At 47.7% G+C, this 18,589-nt stretch overlaps 1 protein-coding gene across 1 annotated transcript; it reads right to left on the bottom strand.

Moving 5' to 3' along the window:
• Nucleotides 1-2,902: 2,902 nt before the first annotated feature.
• Nucleotides 2,903-9,449, bottom strand: LOC141077910 (uncharacterized). The gene is made up of 4 exons (XM_073564684.1): nt 7,404-9,449; nt 3,436-3,585; nt 3,127-3,306; nt 2,903-3,043 (listed from the first exon to the last, which is right to left on the bottom strand). Exons 1-4 carry the CDS (start codon nt 7,638-7,640, stop codon nt 2,903-2,905), a joined length of 708 nt encoding a protein of 235 aa, XP_073420785.1. The 5' UTR covers nt 7,641-9,449.
• Nucleotides 9,450-18,589: the final 9,140 nt, after the last annotated feature.

The raw sequence follows: 18,589 nt of genomic DNA, 5'->3' as shown, positions 1-18,589 counted from the left end.
TACTTTTGTCAGATTCAAGCTATTTCTGTGACCACTGTGGATTTTTCTGTCATTAACAGAGGGGTACCAACAATTTTGACCACGTGTGTATAGATTATAACCCTCAGTGAATTAATTAATTACATGGAATCACTTTATGGGGATTTCGACTATTCTGGTTTTGTGTGATTTAGTTATATTAGGGCTTCTGCATATGGTGTGTCCAATCTCATCTGGGATCTGTTCCTGCTGTCCAGCTGGAGTAATCTGCTCCCTACTTCAGCCAATTGGAAAGTACCACACCCTACTAAAGCGCAAAGCACATGGCCGGAATCTGCCAGATACAGCGCTGTTCTCCTCTGGTTCAGTCCTCTGTGCTCAGCTTGTGGCTTGTGTATTTGTTTCCTGCTGTGACCGTGGCCCATTTACTGACTACTCTTGTGTCTTCTGATTCTGTATTCTGTCCTTCTGGTTCTGACCCAGATACCTGACTATTCTTCTTGCCATCTAACACCACAGAATAGCAGGTAACACCATGGTCCAAGCCTAGGGGTCCCAGTGTAAGTCCAGATCCATGTAAGGGTATTGAAGGACGATGAGCAAGGCAATCCTTGGGATATGGAAAGCAGAGAAGATAGCGCCAAGCATGTTCATGGTGGACATCTTTTGAGCTGCCAGGTGACCATGAACAGTGCTCCCAATACATTGTGTCTGCAAACTATTCCAGCTAGATCTGCATTCAAATAGCTAAATGGCGCTCCTTCCCTTCTGAACACTGCCATGTGCCCAGACAGTAGTGTACAATCGTATGTAGGGTATAGTGCGAAGCTGGAAAATAATTTGTAAGATCCATTTGTTTTCTATTATCCTCTGTGAATAATTTATCACCACATAAAGTGACACACGTCAGATATTAATAATGGGGCCTGATTAAGAACACAAAACTGGCTGCAGGAAGAGGTTAAATCAGAGGATTTTGGACACTACAGTAATCAAACACTGTGACTATACACAATAACATCTACTGAAATGATCAAACTCCACAGTCTCCATCAGTAATAAATGAGCAGCTAGTGGTGAAACCTCTCTGGGGTAATTAGAGTATGGGGCTCGGTGACGTCACAATCTAAACTATCGTAAGGTCCAATATTTTCTGTCAGATGAGTTTCATGGAGAAATATTACACATTTATAGAGAACTGTGTATAATAGTGCAGAGCTGAGAAGTCTTAAAGGGAACCTGTCAGGAGGATTGTGCTCAGTAACCTACAGACACTGTCAGGTCAGCACCGTTATACTGATTACAATGATACCTGGTGATGAAATCCGTCTTGTGGTTGTTGTTTAATCTGTATTTGTAGTTTTCAGTTAATGAGATTCTCGTACTCTGGGGCGGGGCTGTGGGCGGCATGTGGGCAGGGCTGTGGGTGGGGCTGTGGGCGGGGCTTTATGTGGTGCTCTGATTACATATTCATCTGTATTGGCTTATGACAGGTCACTGATCCCTCACTGACTTGCCCCCATTATTACATAATGCATATAATAGCATTTATATTATTGTTGATAATGCCTATAATATTGTGGCTATTGTGAGGCTTAGAAAAAAATTACATCCAGCAAACGACACCAGTGGCGCCTGCGCAGTAGCCTCTATCTCTTACTTATAGATACTACTGCGCAGGCGCCGCCATCGCTGGTGACATTTTGCTGGATGTAATACAGATGAATATGTAATCAGAGCACCACATAAAGCACATATTTTTCTACAAGTGATTTTCTATCTTCTCAGCACACTCTACGTACTCTGTCATTTGGCTTTATAGTTACAGATCTGTGCAGGTAACGATCAGTGTCTCCTAATGTGAAGTAGAGAATGGCTACTGAAATCAATTATTAAACCTTATATAAGTCAGTTCACATATGGTGTACCAAGATGGCGTCTGTGTCTTCAGACAACACCCTGGAAGGAATCCTTGGAATGCAGAAGCTGAGATACTGGATACCATATATGGAAGTGAAGCTGAAATGGACCTATCATAGACTGACACTGGCTACTCAGAAGATTGTGTGACACCCATTTCCTGTCTCTCTGTCTTGAGAATAAACTTCAGTTGTGTGCAAGCCTTTGCTGAGAAAGGAGTAGACATCTAACTCTGTGCTCAGTGTGACTCTTTAAGCGCGCACTCGGCCTATATTGGGTCAGGTACGAGCAATCATACAGATCTTGCCTTAATGGATCACCCTCACACTAATCCCAGGGGGTAGGTGGATCCTCCAGGTTGTAAGTTCTATAGAAAAGGGCTTTCAATGCCCAAAGTCATTTGAACAGTTTTGGGTGGAGGAGAATGTTGTGGTCTAGAGGCAAAATGGTGACCATGGTAATACGGCCGGACTACACCACTGATAAAGCAGCCACAGTCGGTGACTGAGAGGAATCTGTGACTTCTCTGCATTCAGTGGTTACTACTCACCTGGGTAGTCATATGTGGGAATCTCCTCTTTACACCACTCATCACCCCTCACATATGTCTCTGTAGGATTAATATGGGTCAGATCTTCACCCTGAAACAAATATTGTGAAAGTCACTGACAGATGGAGAAGTCCCATCTATGATCAGCTCTAATCCTGCCATCTCCACCGTTCTCATTACACAAGTATAAAACATATAATACTGGTGGATAAAACAAGACTGAGCACAAGACCTTCACAGCCGTCTACACATCATAGGGGAGATCTCCTGACACCTTCTCTCCATCTACCTGATGATCCTGAGGAGCACTGGGATCTTCTTGGTTACAGTCCTGTGGAAGAAGAGGACGGGGACATCTCTCTGGTGTTGTCCTCTTACTGGATAGATCTGGAGGAAACACATACAGGGACTGAATTCATTCTCTACATACAGATAATTATAGGCCGTGTGTATTTAGTCCTGTCTATTACCTGGAGATGTGAGGGGCTGGGGAACCTCCATTATGACGTTCTTGTACAGATCTCTGTGTCCTTCTAAATACTCCCACTCCTCCATGGAGAAATAGACAGCGACATCCTGACACCTTATAGGAACCTGACACATACAATGATACCGTCATCCCCCCGATCCCTTCATAGCGTTACTGTATAATGTCCCAGCATTCCCAGCAGTGTCACCTCTCCAGTCAGCAGCTCAATCATCTTGTAGGTGAGTTCTAGGATCTTTTGGTCATTGATGTTCTCATGGATCAGGGGGTGAGGAGGAGGCCCTGTGATTGGGCTCAGGGGTCTTCCCCATCCCTCAGACACAGGGTCCTGACAGCGATCACTAGAGGTCTTCTTCACCACTGTGTAATCCTGGTAATGGAGAGACACATTAATAAATCTCACTACAGACATTTCCAGAGTCCTCACCTCTCCAGTTCTGTCCATCTGTTATTCCCATAGATAAGAATGATGTAATGTGACGTCATCAGAATCTCTCACCTCTCCAGTGAGATGGAAGAGGATCTCTAGGGTGAGGTGTAATATCCTCTCCGCCATCTTGTCTCTGTCCATATCCATCCTTGATGGGTAAATCAGGAAAATTCTCTTCTGTAGAAGATCTTCACTGAGAGGATCCGATATTGTAGAGACCTGAATGAGAAGAAGATGATCCGATGTAACATCATAAGAATCCTGTGTAATAATACAATTACTGGAGATAATAAGGGAAACATATGAGGAGATTTATTATTTTACAGGGTTTAGTTTTCTCCCCTGACATCTACTAATAAAACCTATATATTTAGGCCACAGACAACAAGCAGTTTCCTCCTCGGAGTCGGCAGCTGAACACGTTCCTCATAGACTCATCTTCCATAACGCTAATTCTCCTCTCATTACCGACACTGGAATCGGCATTAGCAATACTGCAGGAGATATTCATTACACGCGACATGAGAAATAACTCCTTCATGATGAGGACGACATCTTCATCTTCTACTATGGCTCTAGAGACATATTTGGCCAAAGTCGGTCACTGACTCCATCCCCACCGGCCGTCTATATGAAGGTTTCCCGTCTTCCCCGCACTGGAATCTTCTCTCACGTTAGATCTCAGCTCTGAGTCACACACAGAAGTTTGAGGCTTTTAGAAAAGATTTTTTGTTTCGACAAACACAACGGACAGAAATGATCTGATCCCAAAATCTCCATGTACAGTGATTTATGGGGATTATTTCTGGCCTTAGGCTTTCCTATATTAAAGAAAACTCCAGATAAAGCCGATATTAAAATGTTTCTAAAGAAAATTGGCTCAAACAATTCTTGTAAGAAGAAAAAAATATGCAAAAAGCAGAAGACACATTTTATAATTTTTAACATGTTGAACATCTATTAAAAAGAAATTAAGCTTTTTGTGCACCAGAACATAGATGTACACCGCAGGGACGGCACAGATGAGGCTGCAACAAAACCACTTGCTGCTGTGAAAAGCAAACATGGCATCTAAGAAGGTGTGACAGAGTTTGGCTGAATGCCCCCCGCCCCCAAGTACTCGATAGTATGGGGCGGCCTAGTTACTCCGATACTTACATGCCTAATAATGGGGTCTAGGCTGCAATGTATGAAGGTCTATTAGGCTGGGCCAGAGGCAGCGTCCAATAAGTTACCCATACACATTAGACTAAAGCTCCATGAAAGCACTGATTTCGGGGGGCTTGGCCGACCACATAATGTATTTGGGGGCCTCCCGACAGATTATGTCAGGGCAGAGAAGGATCTGACATCCTGAATTTCAGAGGATAATCCGTTTGTTCTTCCTGTAGATAATCCTCCTCTACAGGAGTCTGGAGGTGACTCTCTCATACAGACCACAGGAAAGCTGGAATATTTGTGTGTATGAGGGAGTCGGGAGAGATCGCCGTCTGACAAATGACCATTCAGCCAACTCTGATCTCATGTGTATGGGGCCGTTAGTACTACACTGACAGGCAGTGATGATACACGGCACTACAGTAGTACAGGGCATCACCGGAGACATCAGAGGCTTGTATGTTGTATGATCGCACTGATCAGAGGGGTTAAAAAAAGGTTTAAAATGGAAAAAAATCACAGTTTCAGCAACAAGAAATATCCATCAGCCTACTTTGCACTCCTTATGTCACTCCCCCGACTTGACATGTTCTTGATATGTCAATAAATCAGTGAAACTTCAATCTCGATGAGTGCGACCTCTTCTCTTTGCATGGATTCCCAGGATTGACTGTTTCCAGGTCTGGCACCCGAGGTTTCCAGATGTTGGGCTTCTGCATGCCGCACATCATTTGAAGTCACACGGTAACAGCGGTGCCGTCCGCTTTTTATCTTGAGTTTTGTGATTTAGTTTTGGGTTACACCCATTCTCTAATTGGTCGGATCTTGGCAGGATTCATGCAGAACCCCTTAGCAGAAATCATGTACCCCAAAAATTGTACCTCCTCAGCCATAAAAACACACTTCTCCAGCTTGGCAAATAGAGAATGTTCTCTAAGTCTCTGGAGCACAGAACGGACATGTTGCGCGTGTGTAAGAACATCAGCAGAGTAGATCAGGATGTCATCTAAATAAACCACTACATATAACCCACAGATATCCCTGAAGATATCATTCACAAAGTTTTGGAACACGGCAGGTGCGTTACTTAACCCAAACGGCATCACAAGATACTCAAAATGACCAAGGGGCGTTGTTATGAATGGGTCACCGAGAAGGAACAACAAAAAAGCTAAGTCCCAGAAAAAACAGAGAGGTTGGTAACTATGCTGATTGCAGATCCCTGATCTTAACCACACAACTAACAGTAGTAGTGGAGCGTTCCTACGATGTTCCTAGACGCCTCGTCACCGCCGGAGGACCACATAAACCTAAAGCAGGAAAAGGGAAAACGAACTGCCCCAGAGCAGACCCCAAAGGAATAGATAGCCCCCACACATGTATTGACAGTGAAGCAAGATGAAAACACAAACACAGGCAGGAAAATAGGCTGAGCAAACGATGGGGCCCGACTAACTATAAAGGAAAGCAAAGGAAAGCCACTGTCTGCAATCTGCCAAAAAACCCTACCAAAATAATGTCCAACTCGTCTGATAGCAAAATTAACCCTGAAGTCACTAGACTTCTCCCACTATATCAGCACTCTGAAATATTCTGAAACAGAGCAAAAAGAGGCCAATCTAATAAGGGCCACAAAGGCAAATTGTCAAATACAGATAAATAGGAGTGGAAGTTCAGCATAGCCCCAGCTGGGGCAAGCTGACCACACAAGAAACTGAATTGACCAACAAGCGCAAGTGTGAACATTAGCAAAAAACAAACTTAACTTGAGAAGACTGGAAGAGAGCTGAAGTCCAAGACCTGAGAAGCAGACTGAATCACCAGCACTAGGATAGGGCATCGGCTGTCTTATATCCAGTCTGATACTCCAGAGATCCAATCGTTATCCTCCTCATCAGGTGGTAGATCACTACCACTTAAACCAACCTCACTACCTCCTGTCACCACCAGAGGGAGAACAGAAGGAGAACTCTCAACTGGTGGAGCAGAAAATGAGCTCATAACAGGGCGTGTTAAACGCGGTTTTCCACTCATCTCCATCTCTTATGCGGACAAGATTGTAAGCTCCCCAGAGATCAAGCTTAGTGAACTAACAGGCTCCCAGTAGCTGGTTAAACAGATCAGGGATGAGTGGAAGCGGATACTGATTTTTTACAGTAATAGCGTTCAGCTCACGATAATCAATACAAGGTCTGAGTCCACCATCTTTTTTTCCACAAAGAAAAACCCAGCCCCTACAGGTGAAGTGGAGGGTCTAATAAAACCTTTTCGTAAGCTGTCTGTTATGTAGTCATTCATGGCTACACGCTCTGGACCAGAGAGATTAAATATTCTCCCCTTAGGGAGACGAGCACATGGGACCAAGTCTATAGGACAGTCATAATCTCTAAAGAGGTAATTTCTCAGACTCCACTATGGAAAAAACATCCTCATAGTCCCTGAATGCATATGGTATAAAGGGTGTTTTAATTTTAATTTGGTTCACTGAGAGCGACATACAGAGATTCTGACACTGTGGACTCCAGCGCACGATATCACCTAAGTGCCAGTCAATAACAGGTTTATGCTGGTGCAACCATGGCATGCCTACCACAACTGCATGTGATAAATTGTGAATAACAAAAAACGACATCTGTTCGGTGTGTAATGCCCCCACTGACATAGCAATTTCTGTAGTGACAAATTCCACTCCACCCTGGACAATAGATGTACCATTAATTGCAGTGGTGTGAATTGGGGCATTAAGTCTTAACAAAGGTACACAAAGATTCCTTGCAAGCAAAAAATCCATGAAGTTGCCTGCAGAACCACAATCCACATAAGCCTTCACACACAGAGATTTCTTAGAAAACGAGAGAGAGACGGGTAACAAAACTTACCGGAGCCTCTGGGCCAGCACGACCAGAGCTGCCCAGAGGCCGATGTCCCAGGAATGTGGATTTCTGACGCTCAGCATTTCCCTTGAAGTTTCCAGGCTGCAGCATGCTAGTATAGGAAGATGGGAGTGTTCCTGCAGGCTGTGCAAGGAAGCAGGTGTTAGGCCAAGAAATCAGCTCAGGCAGGAGAAGAAGGGGAAAAAAAAAGTTCAGGAGACTGCTTTTATATATGATGGACATATATACAAAAAGCAGTTTTTTGGGCCGGATATAATGTCATGGCCGTCTGTGAATCTGGGCTGCAGTAGGAACAGCACCCCGAGTAACCCCGAGACCCTTAACCCCTATACAGGGATCTGGAATTGTAGCAAGGCCCATGGGGTAGCTGTTTGGTGGAGCAGTGGACCAGAGCTGGACAGCCGCCAAGGGGTTAAAACTAAAACCCTAATCGTGGTCAGGAGGCAGTAGTCGGAGGCCGGAGGGCAGCAGAGGTGCAAAATCAGCAGGCAGAGAAAGAGTCAAAAGTCTGGGCCAAGGTCAGTAAAACCAGAAGGGCAGCAAAGGTACAGAATCAGCAGGCAGCAGAAGGGTCAGAAATCCAAGCGAAGGTCAGTGTCAAAAAACCGGAAGAGAGGCAGAGGTACAAAAATGGCAGGCAATAGAATGGTCAGAAATCCAGGCTGAGGTCAGAGTTAACTATAGCAATTCACACAGTAACACGCAGGGGAACCAAGAATATATCTGGCGGCTTGCAAGACCAGTCCCAAGGTATTTGAGGGATCAGGTCATCCCTCACAGGTTCCCGGACTGATGATGAAATTAGGACCGCCCCCAGGACCAGGCCAGATGGTGATGCAATAAGCCCTACATGACTGACAGAGGGGCGGAGCCTGCGCCCACCAGATGCCTGCGCAGGAGCCTCTTCTCTGTCACCACCCTCACCCAGGGGCAAACCACGGTGCCTCCCAGTGGCCGAGGCAGGAACAGCCGTCCCCGAGTCCGATGACGACGAGACGGCCAGGCGCCTCCTAGTGGCCGAGACCGGAACAGCAGGCCCCGAGTCTGGTGGCGACGTGTCAGTCCGGCGCCTCCTAGTGCCCGAAGCCGGACCAGCAGGCCCCGAGTCTGGCAGCGACATGCCAGTCCGGCTCCTCCTAGTGGCCGAAGCCAGAACAGCAGGCCCCGAGTCTGACAGCAACGTGACATATATACATGGTTCAAAAAAATAAAGGGAACACTTAAACAACAGAATATAACTCCAAGTAAATCAAACTTCTGTGAAATCAAACGGTCCACTTAGGAAGCAACACTGATTGACAATCAATTTCACATGCTGTTGTGCAAATGGAATAGCCAACAGATGGAAATTAATGGCAATTATCAAGACACCCTCAATAAAGGAGTGGTTCTGCAGGTGGGGACCACAGACCACATCTCAGTACCAATGCTTTCTGGCTGATGTTTTGGTCACTTTTGAATGTTGGCTGTGCTTTCACACTCATGGTAGCATGAGACAGACTCTACAACCCACACAAGTGGCTCAGGTAGTGCAGCTCATCCAGGATGGCACATCAATGCGAGCTGTGGCAAGAAGGTTTGCTGTGTCTGTCAGCGTAGTGTCCAGAGGCTGGAGGCGCTACCAGGTGACAGACCAGTACACCAGGAGATGTGGAGGGGGTCGTATGAAGGCATCAACCCATCAGCAGGACCGCTACCTCCACCTTTGTGCAAAGAGGAACAGGAGGAGCACTGCCAGAGACCTGCAAAATGATCTTCAGCAGGTCACAAATGTGCATGTGTCTGCACAAACGGTTAGAAACTGACTCCATGAGGATGGTCTGAGGGCCCGACGCCCACAGATGGGGGTTGTGCTCACAGCCCAACACCGTACGCTTGGCATTTGCCACAGAACACCAGGATTGGCAAATTCACCACTGCCGCCCTGTGCTCTTCACAGATGGAAGCAGGTTCACACTGAGCACATGTGACAGCCGTGACAGAGTCTGGAGATGCCGTGGAGAGCGATCTGCTGCCTGCAACATCCATCAGCATGACCGGTTTGGCAGTGGTCAGTAATGGTGCGGGGTGGCATTTCTTTGGAGGCCGCACGATGTTGGGCTGTGAGCACAACCCCCATGGAGACACAATTGTGCCTTTACATGTAGATAAATTCCCAGTGGGGGCAATTTCCAAAATGCAATAACTTAAGTGGGGAATTCAGCTCTTTTCACACTTAAGGGATCTGTATATGGAGTCTACAAACTACAGTGCGGAAAATAAGGATTTGTTACTCTGCCAATTTCGGGGTAAACTCACATTTTTGTGAGGAAATAAAGTAAAATTGTCATTTTTTCCTTCCACATTGCTTAAATTCCTGTCACGCTATCAGGATTCAGATATTGTCCTATCAGAATGGAGAATACAGGGAGCGAAAGGGTTAATAGGACTCACAGAAGGAACCGGCCCAGAAAGCAGAAGATCCAGGAGTGTCCGCCACATATATGACTGCTCTGTGCACACAGGACCTGTGATGAGGTCACAGGAGGGGAGGAGTCAGGGGTCACATGATCAAGGGCCTCAGTGTGTGCAGGACTCAGTGTGCTGGAGCGCTCCCGATAATCAGCTGCGTGTGTCGCGCTGTGTGATAGTCACAGCACCTGCATGGAGGGCGACACATGCAGCTGATTATCGGGAGCGCTCCAGGGATCCGGGGTCCCGATGAAGCTATTCGGTAAGCGATATTAGCCAATAACAACTTCTCCGAGGATATTCGCTCATCTCTAGTAATAACAGCTCAAAGAAATTCACCAAACTTTTCATTAAGTTTAATAGTAAGACCCTATTAAATATTGAGCACCAGCGGGATGAAGCATTGACAGCGGCATGTAAAAGTGTGGGCGCCCCGGGTCAAAATGACCGTTATTGTGAGCAGTAGTAAGATGAAGATGAAATGATCTCTAAAAGGCCAAACCTCTAAGATTGCACATGGCCTTTGTATTTTAGGCAAAAATAATAATAAAACATATATTAGACATTTTTACAATTTCATAATTGCAAAAAGGAAAAAGGGCGATGCAAAACTTTGGGCACCCTTGGAGATTTGTGTACTGAGATAATTTTGATCAAGATTTCACACCTTAATTAGCTTGTTAAGGTTATGGTGAAATCACATGGTGCCCAGGAGCTACAGACTGAGGAAAGGGCTAAAAAGCCTTCACTAGACCCCTGTACAGCTGTATAATGAGGCCCAGGCTTTATAGTGAAGGGACAGGAGTGAGGGCCTGTTCCCAGGAGCTACAGACTGAGGAAAGGGCTAAAAAGCCTTCACTAGACCCCTGTACAGCTGTATAATGAGGCCCAGGCTTTATAGTGAAGAGACAGGAGTGAGGGCCTGTTCCCAGGAGCTACAGTCTGAGGAAAGGGCTAAAAAGCCTTCACTAGACCCCTGTACAGCTGTATAATGAGGCCCAGGCTTTATAGTGAAGGGACAGGAGTGAGAGCCTGTTCCCAGGAGCTACAGTCTGAGGAAAGGGCTAAAAAGCCTTCATTAGACCCCTGTACAGCTGTATAATGAGGCCCAGGCTTTATAGTGAAGGGACAGGAGTGAGAGCCTGTTCCCAGGAGCTACAGTCTGAGGAAAGGGCTAAAAAGCCTTCACTAGACCCCTGTACAGCTGTATAATGAGGCCCAGGCTTTATAGTGAAGGGACAGGAGTGAGGGCCTGTGCCCAGGAGCTACAGTCTGAGGAAAGGGCTAAAAAGCCTTCACTAGACCCCTGTACAGCTGTATAATGAGGTCCAGGCTTTATAGTGAAGGGACAGGAGTGAGAGCCTGATCCCAGGAGCTACAGACTGAGGAAATGGCTAAAAAGCCTTCACTAGACCCCTGTACAGCTGTATAATGAGGCCCAGGCTTTATAGTGAAGGGACAGGAGTGAGGGCCTGTTCCCAGGAGCTACAGTCTGAGGAAAGGGCTAAAAAGCCTTCACTAGACCCCTGTACAGCTGTATAATGAGGTCCAGGCTTTATAGTGAAGAGACAGGAGTGAGGGCCTGTTCCCAGGAGCTACTGTCTGAGGAAAGGGCTAAAAAGCCTTCACTAGACCCCTGTACAGCTGTATAATGAGGCCCAGGCTTTATAGTGAAGGGACAGGATTGAGAGCCTGTTCCCAGGAGCTACAGTCTGAGGAAATGGCTAAAAAGCATTCACTAGACCCCTGTACAGCTGTATAATGAGGCCCAGGCTTTATAGTGAGGGGACAGGAGTGAGGGCCTGTGCCCAGGAGCTACAGTCTGAGGAAAGGGCTAAAAAGCCTTCACTAGACCCCTGTACAGCTGTATAATGAGGCCCAGGCTTTATAGTGAAGGGACAGGAATGAGGGCCTGTTCTCAGGAGCTACAGTCTGATGAAAGGGTTAAAAAGCCTTCACTAGACCCATGTACAGCTGTATAATGAGGCCCAGGCTTTATAGTGAAGGGACTGGAGTGAGGGACTGTTCCCAGGAGCTACAGACTGAGGAAAGAGCTAAAAAGCCCTCACTAGACCCCTGTACAGCTGTATAATGAGGCCCAGGCTTTATAGTGAAGGGACAGGAGTGGAAGGGCCTGTTCCCAGGAGCTACAGACTGAGGAAAGAGCTAAAAAGCCTTCACTAGACCCCTGTACAGCTGTATAATGAGGCCCAGGCTTTATAGTGAAGGGACAGGAGTGAGGGCCTGTGCCCAGGAGCTACAGTCTGAGGAAAGGGCTAAAAAGCCTTCACTAGACCCCTGTACAGCTGTATAATGAGGCCCAGGCTATATAGTGAAGGGACAGGAGAGAGGGCCTGTGCCCAGGAGCTATAGTCTGAGGAAAGGGCTAAAAAGCCTTCACTTGACCCCTGTACAGCTGTATAATGAGGCCCAGGCTTTATAGTGAAGGGACAGGAGTGAGGGCCTGTGCCCAGGAGCTACAGTCTGAGGAAAGGGCTAAAAAGCCTTCACTAGACCCCTGTACAGCTGTATAATGAGGCCCAGGCTTTATAGTGAAGGGACAGGAGTGAGGGCCTGTGCCCAGGAGCTACAGTCTGAGGAAAGGGCTAAAAAGCCTTCACTAGACCCTTGTACAGCTGTATAATGAGGCCCAGGCTTTATAGTGAAGGGACAGGAATGAGGGCCTGTTCTCAGGAGCTGCAGTCTGAGGTAAGGGCTAAAAAGCCTTCACTAGACCCATGTACAGCTGTATAATGAGGCCCAGGCTTTATAGTGAAGGGACTGGAGTGAGGGACTGTTCCCAGGAGCTACAGACTGAGGAAAGAGCTAAAAAGCCCTCACTAGACCCCTGTACAGCTGTATAATGAGGTCCAGGCTTTATAGTGAAGGGACAGGAGTGGAAGGGCCTGTTCCCAGGAGCTACAGACTGAGGAAAGAGCTAAAAAGCCTTCACTAGACCCCTGTACAGCTATATAATGAGGCCCAGGCTTTATAGTCAAGGGACAGGAGTGAGGGCCTGTGCCCAGGAGCTACAGTCTGAGGAAAGGGCTAAAAAGCCTTCACTAGACCCCTGTACAGCTGTATAATGAGGCCCAGGCTTTATAGCGAAGGGACAGGAGTGAGGGCCTGTGCCCAGGAGCTACAGACTGAGGAAAGGGATAAAAAGCCTTCACTAGACCCCTGTACAGCTATATAATGAGGCCCAGGCTTTATAGTGAAGGGACAGGAGTGAGGGCCTGTGCCCAGGAGCTACAGACTGAGGAAAGGGCTAAAAGCCTTCACTAGACCCCTGTACAGCTGTATAATGAGGCCCAGGCTTTATAGTGAAGGGACAGGAGTGAGGGCCTGTGCCCAGGAGCTACAGTCTGAGTAAAGGGCTAAAAAGCCTTCACTAGACCCCTGTACAGCTGTGTAATGAGGCCCAGGCTTTATAGTGAAGGGACAGGAGTGAGGGTCTGTTCCCAGGAGCTACAGTCTGAGGAAAGGGCTAAAAAGCCTTCACTAGACCCCTGTACAGCTGTATAATGAGGCCCAGGCTTTATAGTGAAGGGACAGGAGTGAGGGCCTGTGCCCAGGAGCTACAGTCTGAGGAAAGGGCTAAAAAGCCTTCACTAGACCCCTGTACAGCTGTATAATGAGGCCCAGGCTTTATAGTGAAGGGACAGGAGTGAGGGCCTGTGCCCAGGAGCTACACTCTGAGGAAAGGGCTAAAAAGCCTTCACTAGACCCCTGTACAGCTGTATAATGAGGCCCAGGCTTTATAGTGAAGGGACAGGAGTGAGGGCCTGATCCCAGGATCTACAGTCTGAGGAAAGGGCTAAAAAGCCTTCACTAGACCCCTGTACAGCTGTATAATGAGGCCCAGGCTTTATAGTGAAGGGACAGGAGTGGAAGGGCCTGTTCCCAGGAGCTACAGTCTGAGGAAAGGGCTAAAAAGCCTTCACTAGACCCCTGTACAGCTGTATAATGAGGCCCAGGCTTTATAGTGAAGGGACAGGAGTGAGGGCCTGTTCCCAGGAGCTACAGACTGAGGAAAGAGCTAAAAAGCCCTCACTAGACCACTGTACAGCTGTATAATGTGGCCCAGGCTTTATAGTGAAGGGACAGGAGTGAGGGCCTGTGCCCAGGAGCTACAGTCTGAGTAAAGGGCTAAAAAGCCTTCACTAGACCCCTGTACAGCTGTATAATGAGGCCCAGGCTTTATAGTGAAGGGACAGGAGTGAGGGCCTGTTCCCAGGAGCTACAGACTGAGGAAAGAGCTAAAAAGCCCTCACTAGACCCCTGTACAGCTGTATAATGAGGCCCAGGCTTTATAGTGAAGGGACAGGAGTGAGGGCCTGTGCCCTGGAGCTACAGTCTGAGTAAAGGGCTAAAAAGCCTTCACTAGACCCCTGTACAGCTGTATAATGAGGCCCAGGCTTTATAGTGAAGGGACAGGAGTGAGGGCCTGTGCCCAGGAGCTACAGTCTGAGGAAAGGGCTAAAAAGCCTTCACTAGACCCCTGTACAGCTGTATAATGAGGCCCAGGCATTATAGTGAGGGGATAGGAGTGAGGGCCTGTTCCCAGAAGCTACTGTCTGAGGAAAGGGCTAAAAAGCCTTCACTAGACCCCTGTACAGCTGTATAATGAGGCCCAGGCATTATAGTGAGGGGATAGGAGTGAGGGCCTGTTCCCAGAAGCTACAGTCTGAGGAAAGGGCTAAAAAGCCTTCACTAGACCCCTGTACAGCTGTATAATGAGGCCCAGGCTTTATAGTGAAGGGACAGGAGTGAGGGCCTGTGCCCAGGAGCTACAGACTGAGGAAAGGGCTAAAAAGCCTTCACCAGACCCCTGCACAGCTGTATAATGAGGCCCAGGATTTATAGTGAAGGGACAGGAGTGAGGGCCTGTTCCCTGGAGCTACAGTCTGAGGAAAGGGCTAAAAAGCCTTCACTAGACCCCTGTACAGCTGTATAATGAGGCCCAGGCTTTATAGTGAGGGGACAGGAGTGAGGGCCTGTTCCCAGGAGCTACAGTCTGAGGAAAGGGCTAAAAGGTCTTCACTAGACCCCTGTACAGCTGGATAATGAGGTCCAGGCTTTATAGTGAGGGGACAGGAGTGAGGGCCTGTTCCCAGGAGCTACAGTCTGAGGAAAGGGCTAAAAAGCCTTCACTAGACCCCTGTACAGCTGTATAATGAGGCCCAGGCTTTATAGTGAAGGGACAGGAGTGAGGGCCTGTTCCCAGGAGCTACAGTCTGAGGAAAGGGCTAAAAAGTCTTCACTAGACCCCTGTACAGCTGGATAATGAGGTCCAGGCTTTATAGTGAGGGGACAGGAGTGAGGGCCTGTTCCCAGGAGCTACAGTCTGAGGAAAGGGCTAAAAAGCCTTCACTAGACCCCTGTACAGCTGTATAATGAGGCCAGGCTTTATAGTGAAGGGACAGGAGTGAAGGCCTGTTCCCAGGAGCTACAGTCTGAGGAAAGGGCTAAAAAGCCTTCACTAGACCCCTGTACAGCTGTATAATGAGTCCCAGGCTTTATAGTGAAGGGACAGGAGTGAGGGCCTGATCCCAGGAGCTACAGACCGAGGAAAGGGCTAAAAAGCCTTCACTAGACCCCTGTACAGCTGTATAATGAGGCCCAGGCTTTATAGTGAAGGGACAGGAGTGAGGGCCTGTTCCCAGGAGCTACAGTCTGAGGAAAGGGCAAAAAAGCCTTCACTAGACCCCTGTACAGCTGTATAATGAGGCCCAGGCTTTATAGTGAAGGGACAGGAGTGAGGGCCTGTTCCCAGGAGCTACAGTCTGAGGAAAGGGCTAAAAAGCCTTCACTAGACCCCTGTACAGCTGTATAATGAGGCCCAGGCTTTATAGTGAAGGGACAGGAGGGAGAAAAGTGGGGAAAGGAGCCAGAAGAGCCGGACTGCCCATCACTAACCTGCAGAGCCGCACTCCACATATATGGCTGCTCTGTGCACAGGACCTGTGATGAGGTCACAGGAGGGGAGGAGTCAGGGGTCACATGATCTCCGGAGTGAAGACGCTCCATGGAGCCTTCTCCTCAGTGACATTCCCGCCATTATTCGCCCCTCACTACTGGAACAATTACCCCGCGCCTCCTTTTCTACACAGTGTTATGTGTGGAATGTAACGTGTGATTTCTCTGGAGGGAAATAGACCCCACACAGGAGGGAATTCTCACCAGTTACCGGCTGTCTACTATATGGCGGCATATGATTGTGCTATCGACTCCACACCAGGAGCTAAAATGCCCAAATCTCTAATGTAACCGCTAGAGTTGAGCGACTTTTGGTTTTTTAGGGTCGCGTTTCGTTTCGTGAAACCCAACTTTTCCAAAAGTCGGGTCGAGCAAGATCGTCCGATTATAGGGAAAAGTCGGGGTCGTCCCGAAACACGAAACCCAATGTAAGTCAATGGGGAATAAAAGTCGGCAGTGAGAGGAGGACAGGAAACACACCTACAGTGCCCATTTGAATGCCAAAAGCATCAATTCTTCTTACTTAAGCTTGTCAACCTTAATTAACTTCATAATACAAGTTACGCACTGAAAAATGGGGGTTATTTGGCTAAAGTTGTGGGGGGGGGGCTGGCTCCAGGTTTTCATGTGCCCTGGGCGAAAGAGCGCCCCTTTAACACATACCACAACTCATCATGCTCCGATACGGCAGATAAATAGCGGTATAGTACAATGAAAAATACCTCACTTTTTACATCTCATGACGAGGCCCATCTATTTCTCCATACAGAATCATTGGTCCCATATAATGTTTCAAACAGTATATGATGAGTTCCACATAATGCTACAGTATATGTTGGTCCCCATGGATAAAGCTCCACTGTCTTATGGGCCCAAATAATGCTCCAAACATAATGGGCCCCATTTCTAATGCTCTAGTGTATAATGGGCCCTGTAAATGCTGCTCCAGTGTCTGATGTCCACCTTTGGAATGTTCCAGTGTATGGTGGGCCCCATCTATCATTCTCCAGAGTATAGTGCTCCCCAAAAATTGCTGTCCCAACATTGAAAACAATCAAATAAGTTTCCTCGCTAGGGAATCCCTGTACTAGTCTGGACTCCTCGTCGTCCCCATCTTCCATCTCACTGCACAGTATTTCAACCTTGCAAGTGATGTGATCCTGAGCAAGCAGGGGGGGCCCACTCGTTGGCGACGGCACTGGCACAGGGCCCCTGATAGTACGGTGGTGTGTCTGATGGCGGGTGGGCTGAACCTGCACTTTCATCTGCAGCTTCCTCTTTGTCACCGTGTAAGATGGAACTGTATATGGGAAGGGTAACCTGAGTTTCATCAGGGTCAGATTCAGGCCGTGTAGCGTGCGAGGGGAATGTAGTGGTCTGGGTCAATGTACCAGCAGATTCATCGAGCAGTGGCTGGGCATCAGTGCACTTGTGTCGCCCCCAGGAGTACGGTCGCCACAGTGGCATTACCTTCTTCCTAGGGAGTGTGATGTCATGCTTGGGAGCAACGAACGATCTCTCTAGCAGGTTAACTGATTGGGCGGCGTTATTCCCACGAGTCATGACCCTCCAAACAGCGTTCATGAAGGCAAAGTGTTTGTTTTACGTGGGCAGTATGGTTGCAAAGCTGAACCTTAAAGGAATGTCCAGAAGGGCACCACCAGGAGTGGAGCCTACGGTTAAATTCGACTCCACCTGGGAAACCTCAACCATGCCAGCTACAGAACAGATGCACACATTGCAAGCTTAATTCCGTTAACGAACGAGACTCCGTCATGCCCCGCGGTCCGAGTCCGGCTTACTAGAGGGACACGTGAGGCTCTGGAACATGAGATTGGCCAATAACTGGTGTGTCATGCCCTTACATGTCCGTGGCTGCATGTGCGCTACACTGAAAAGGCCAGCGTTTGTCGCTTACAGGTGCAGATAACCCGCTGAACAACGTTAGTGATGGGGATCACTGATTACAATTATTACCCGCGAACAATGATTTCCCAGTAAGTGCAGGTCAACTGCAGTTCCGGAATTAGGCCTAACCGTCATTCCTGAAAAAATGAAAAACTTACGTGTGCAAACCACAGGTGCTGTAGCTTGCTTAACAGCTCGCCAGCCGTTCTCACGCCCAGTATGGATTACACGTGATTGCACAAAGGTTAGAAAGGGTACCGTATCCCCAGATAACATGTATGGATAGCGTACACATTCAAAATATATGTCTCAGGAGGCAGGCTCAGACGGTGTTAGGCCCAGTATGGATTGCACGTGATTGCACAAAGGTTAGAAAGGGTACCGTATCCCCGGATAACATGTATGGATAGCGTACACATTCAAAATATATGTCTCAGGAGGCAGGCTCAGACGGTGTTAGGCCCAGTATGGATTGCACGTGATTGCACAAAGGTTAGAAAGGGTACCGTATCCCCAGATAACATGTATGGATAGCGTACACATTCAAAATATATGTCTCAGGAGGCAGGCTCAGACGGTGTTAGGCCCAGTATGGATTGCACGTGATTGCACAAAGGTTAGAAAGGGTACCGTATCCCCGGATAACATGTATGGATAGCGTACACATTCAAAATATATGTCTCAGGAGGCAGGCTCAGACGGTGTTAGGCCCAGTATGGATTGCACGTGATTGCACAAAGGTTAGAAAGGGTACCGTATCCCCGGATAACATGTATGGATAGCGTACACATTCAAAATATATGTCTCAGGAGGCAGGCTCAGACGGTGTTAGG

This window comes from Dendrobates tinctorius, unplaced genomic scaffold (assembly GCF_039654945.1).
Source record: "Dendrobates tinctorius isolate UK_male_01 unplaced genomic scaffold, ASM3965494v1 ptg000470l, whole genome shotgun sequence".
Classification (NCBI taxonomy): domain Eukaryota; kingdom Metazoa; phylum Chordata; class Amphibia; order Anura; family Dendrobatidae; genus Dendrobates; species Dendrobates tinctorius.
The sequence above is the reverse complement of the archived record's forward strand: the minus strand, read 5'-3'. Positions and strand labels throughout refer to the sequence as shown.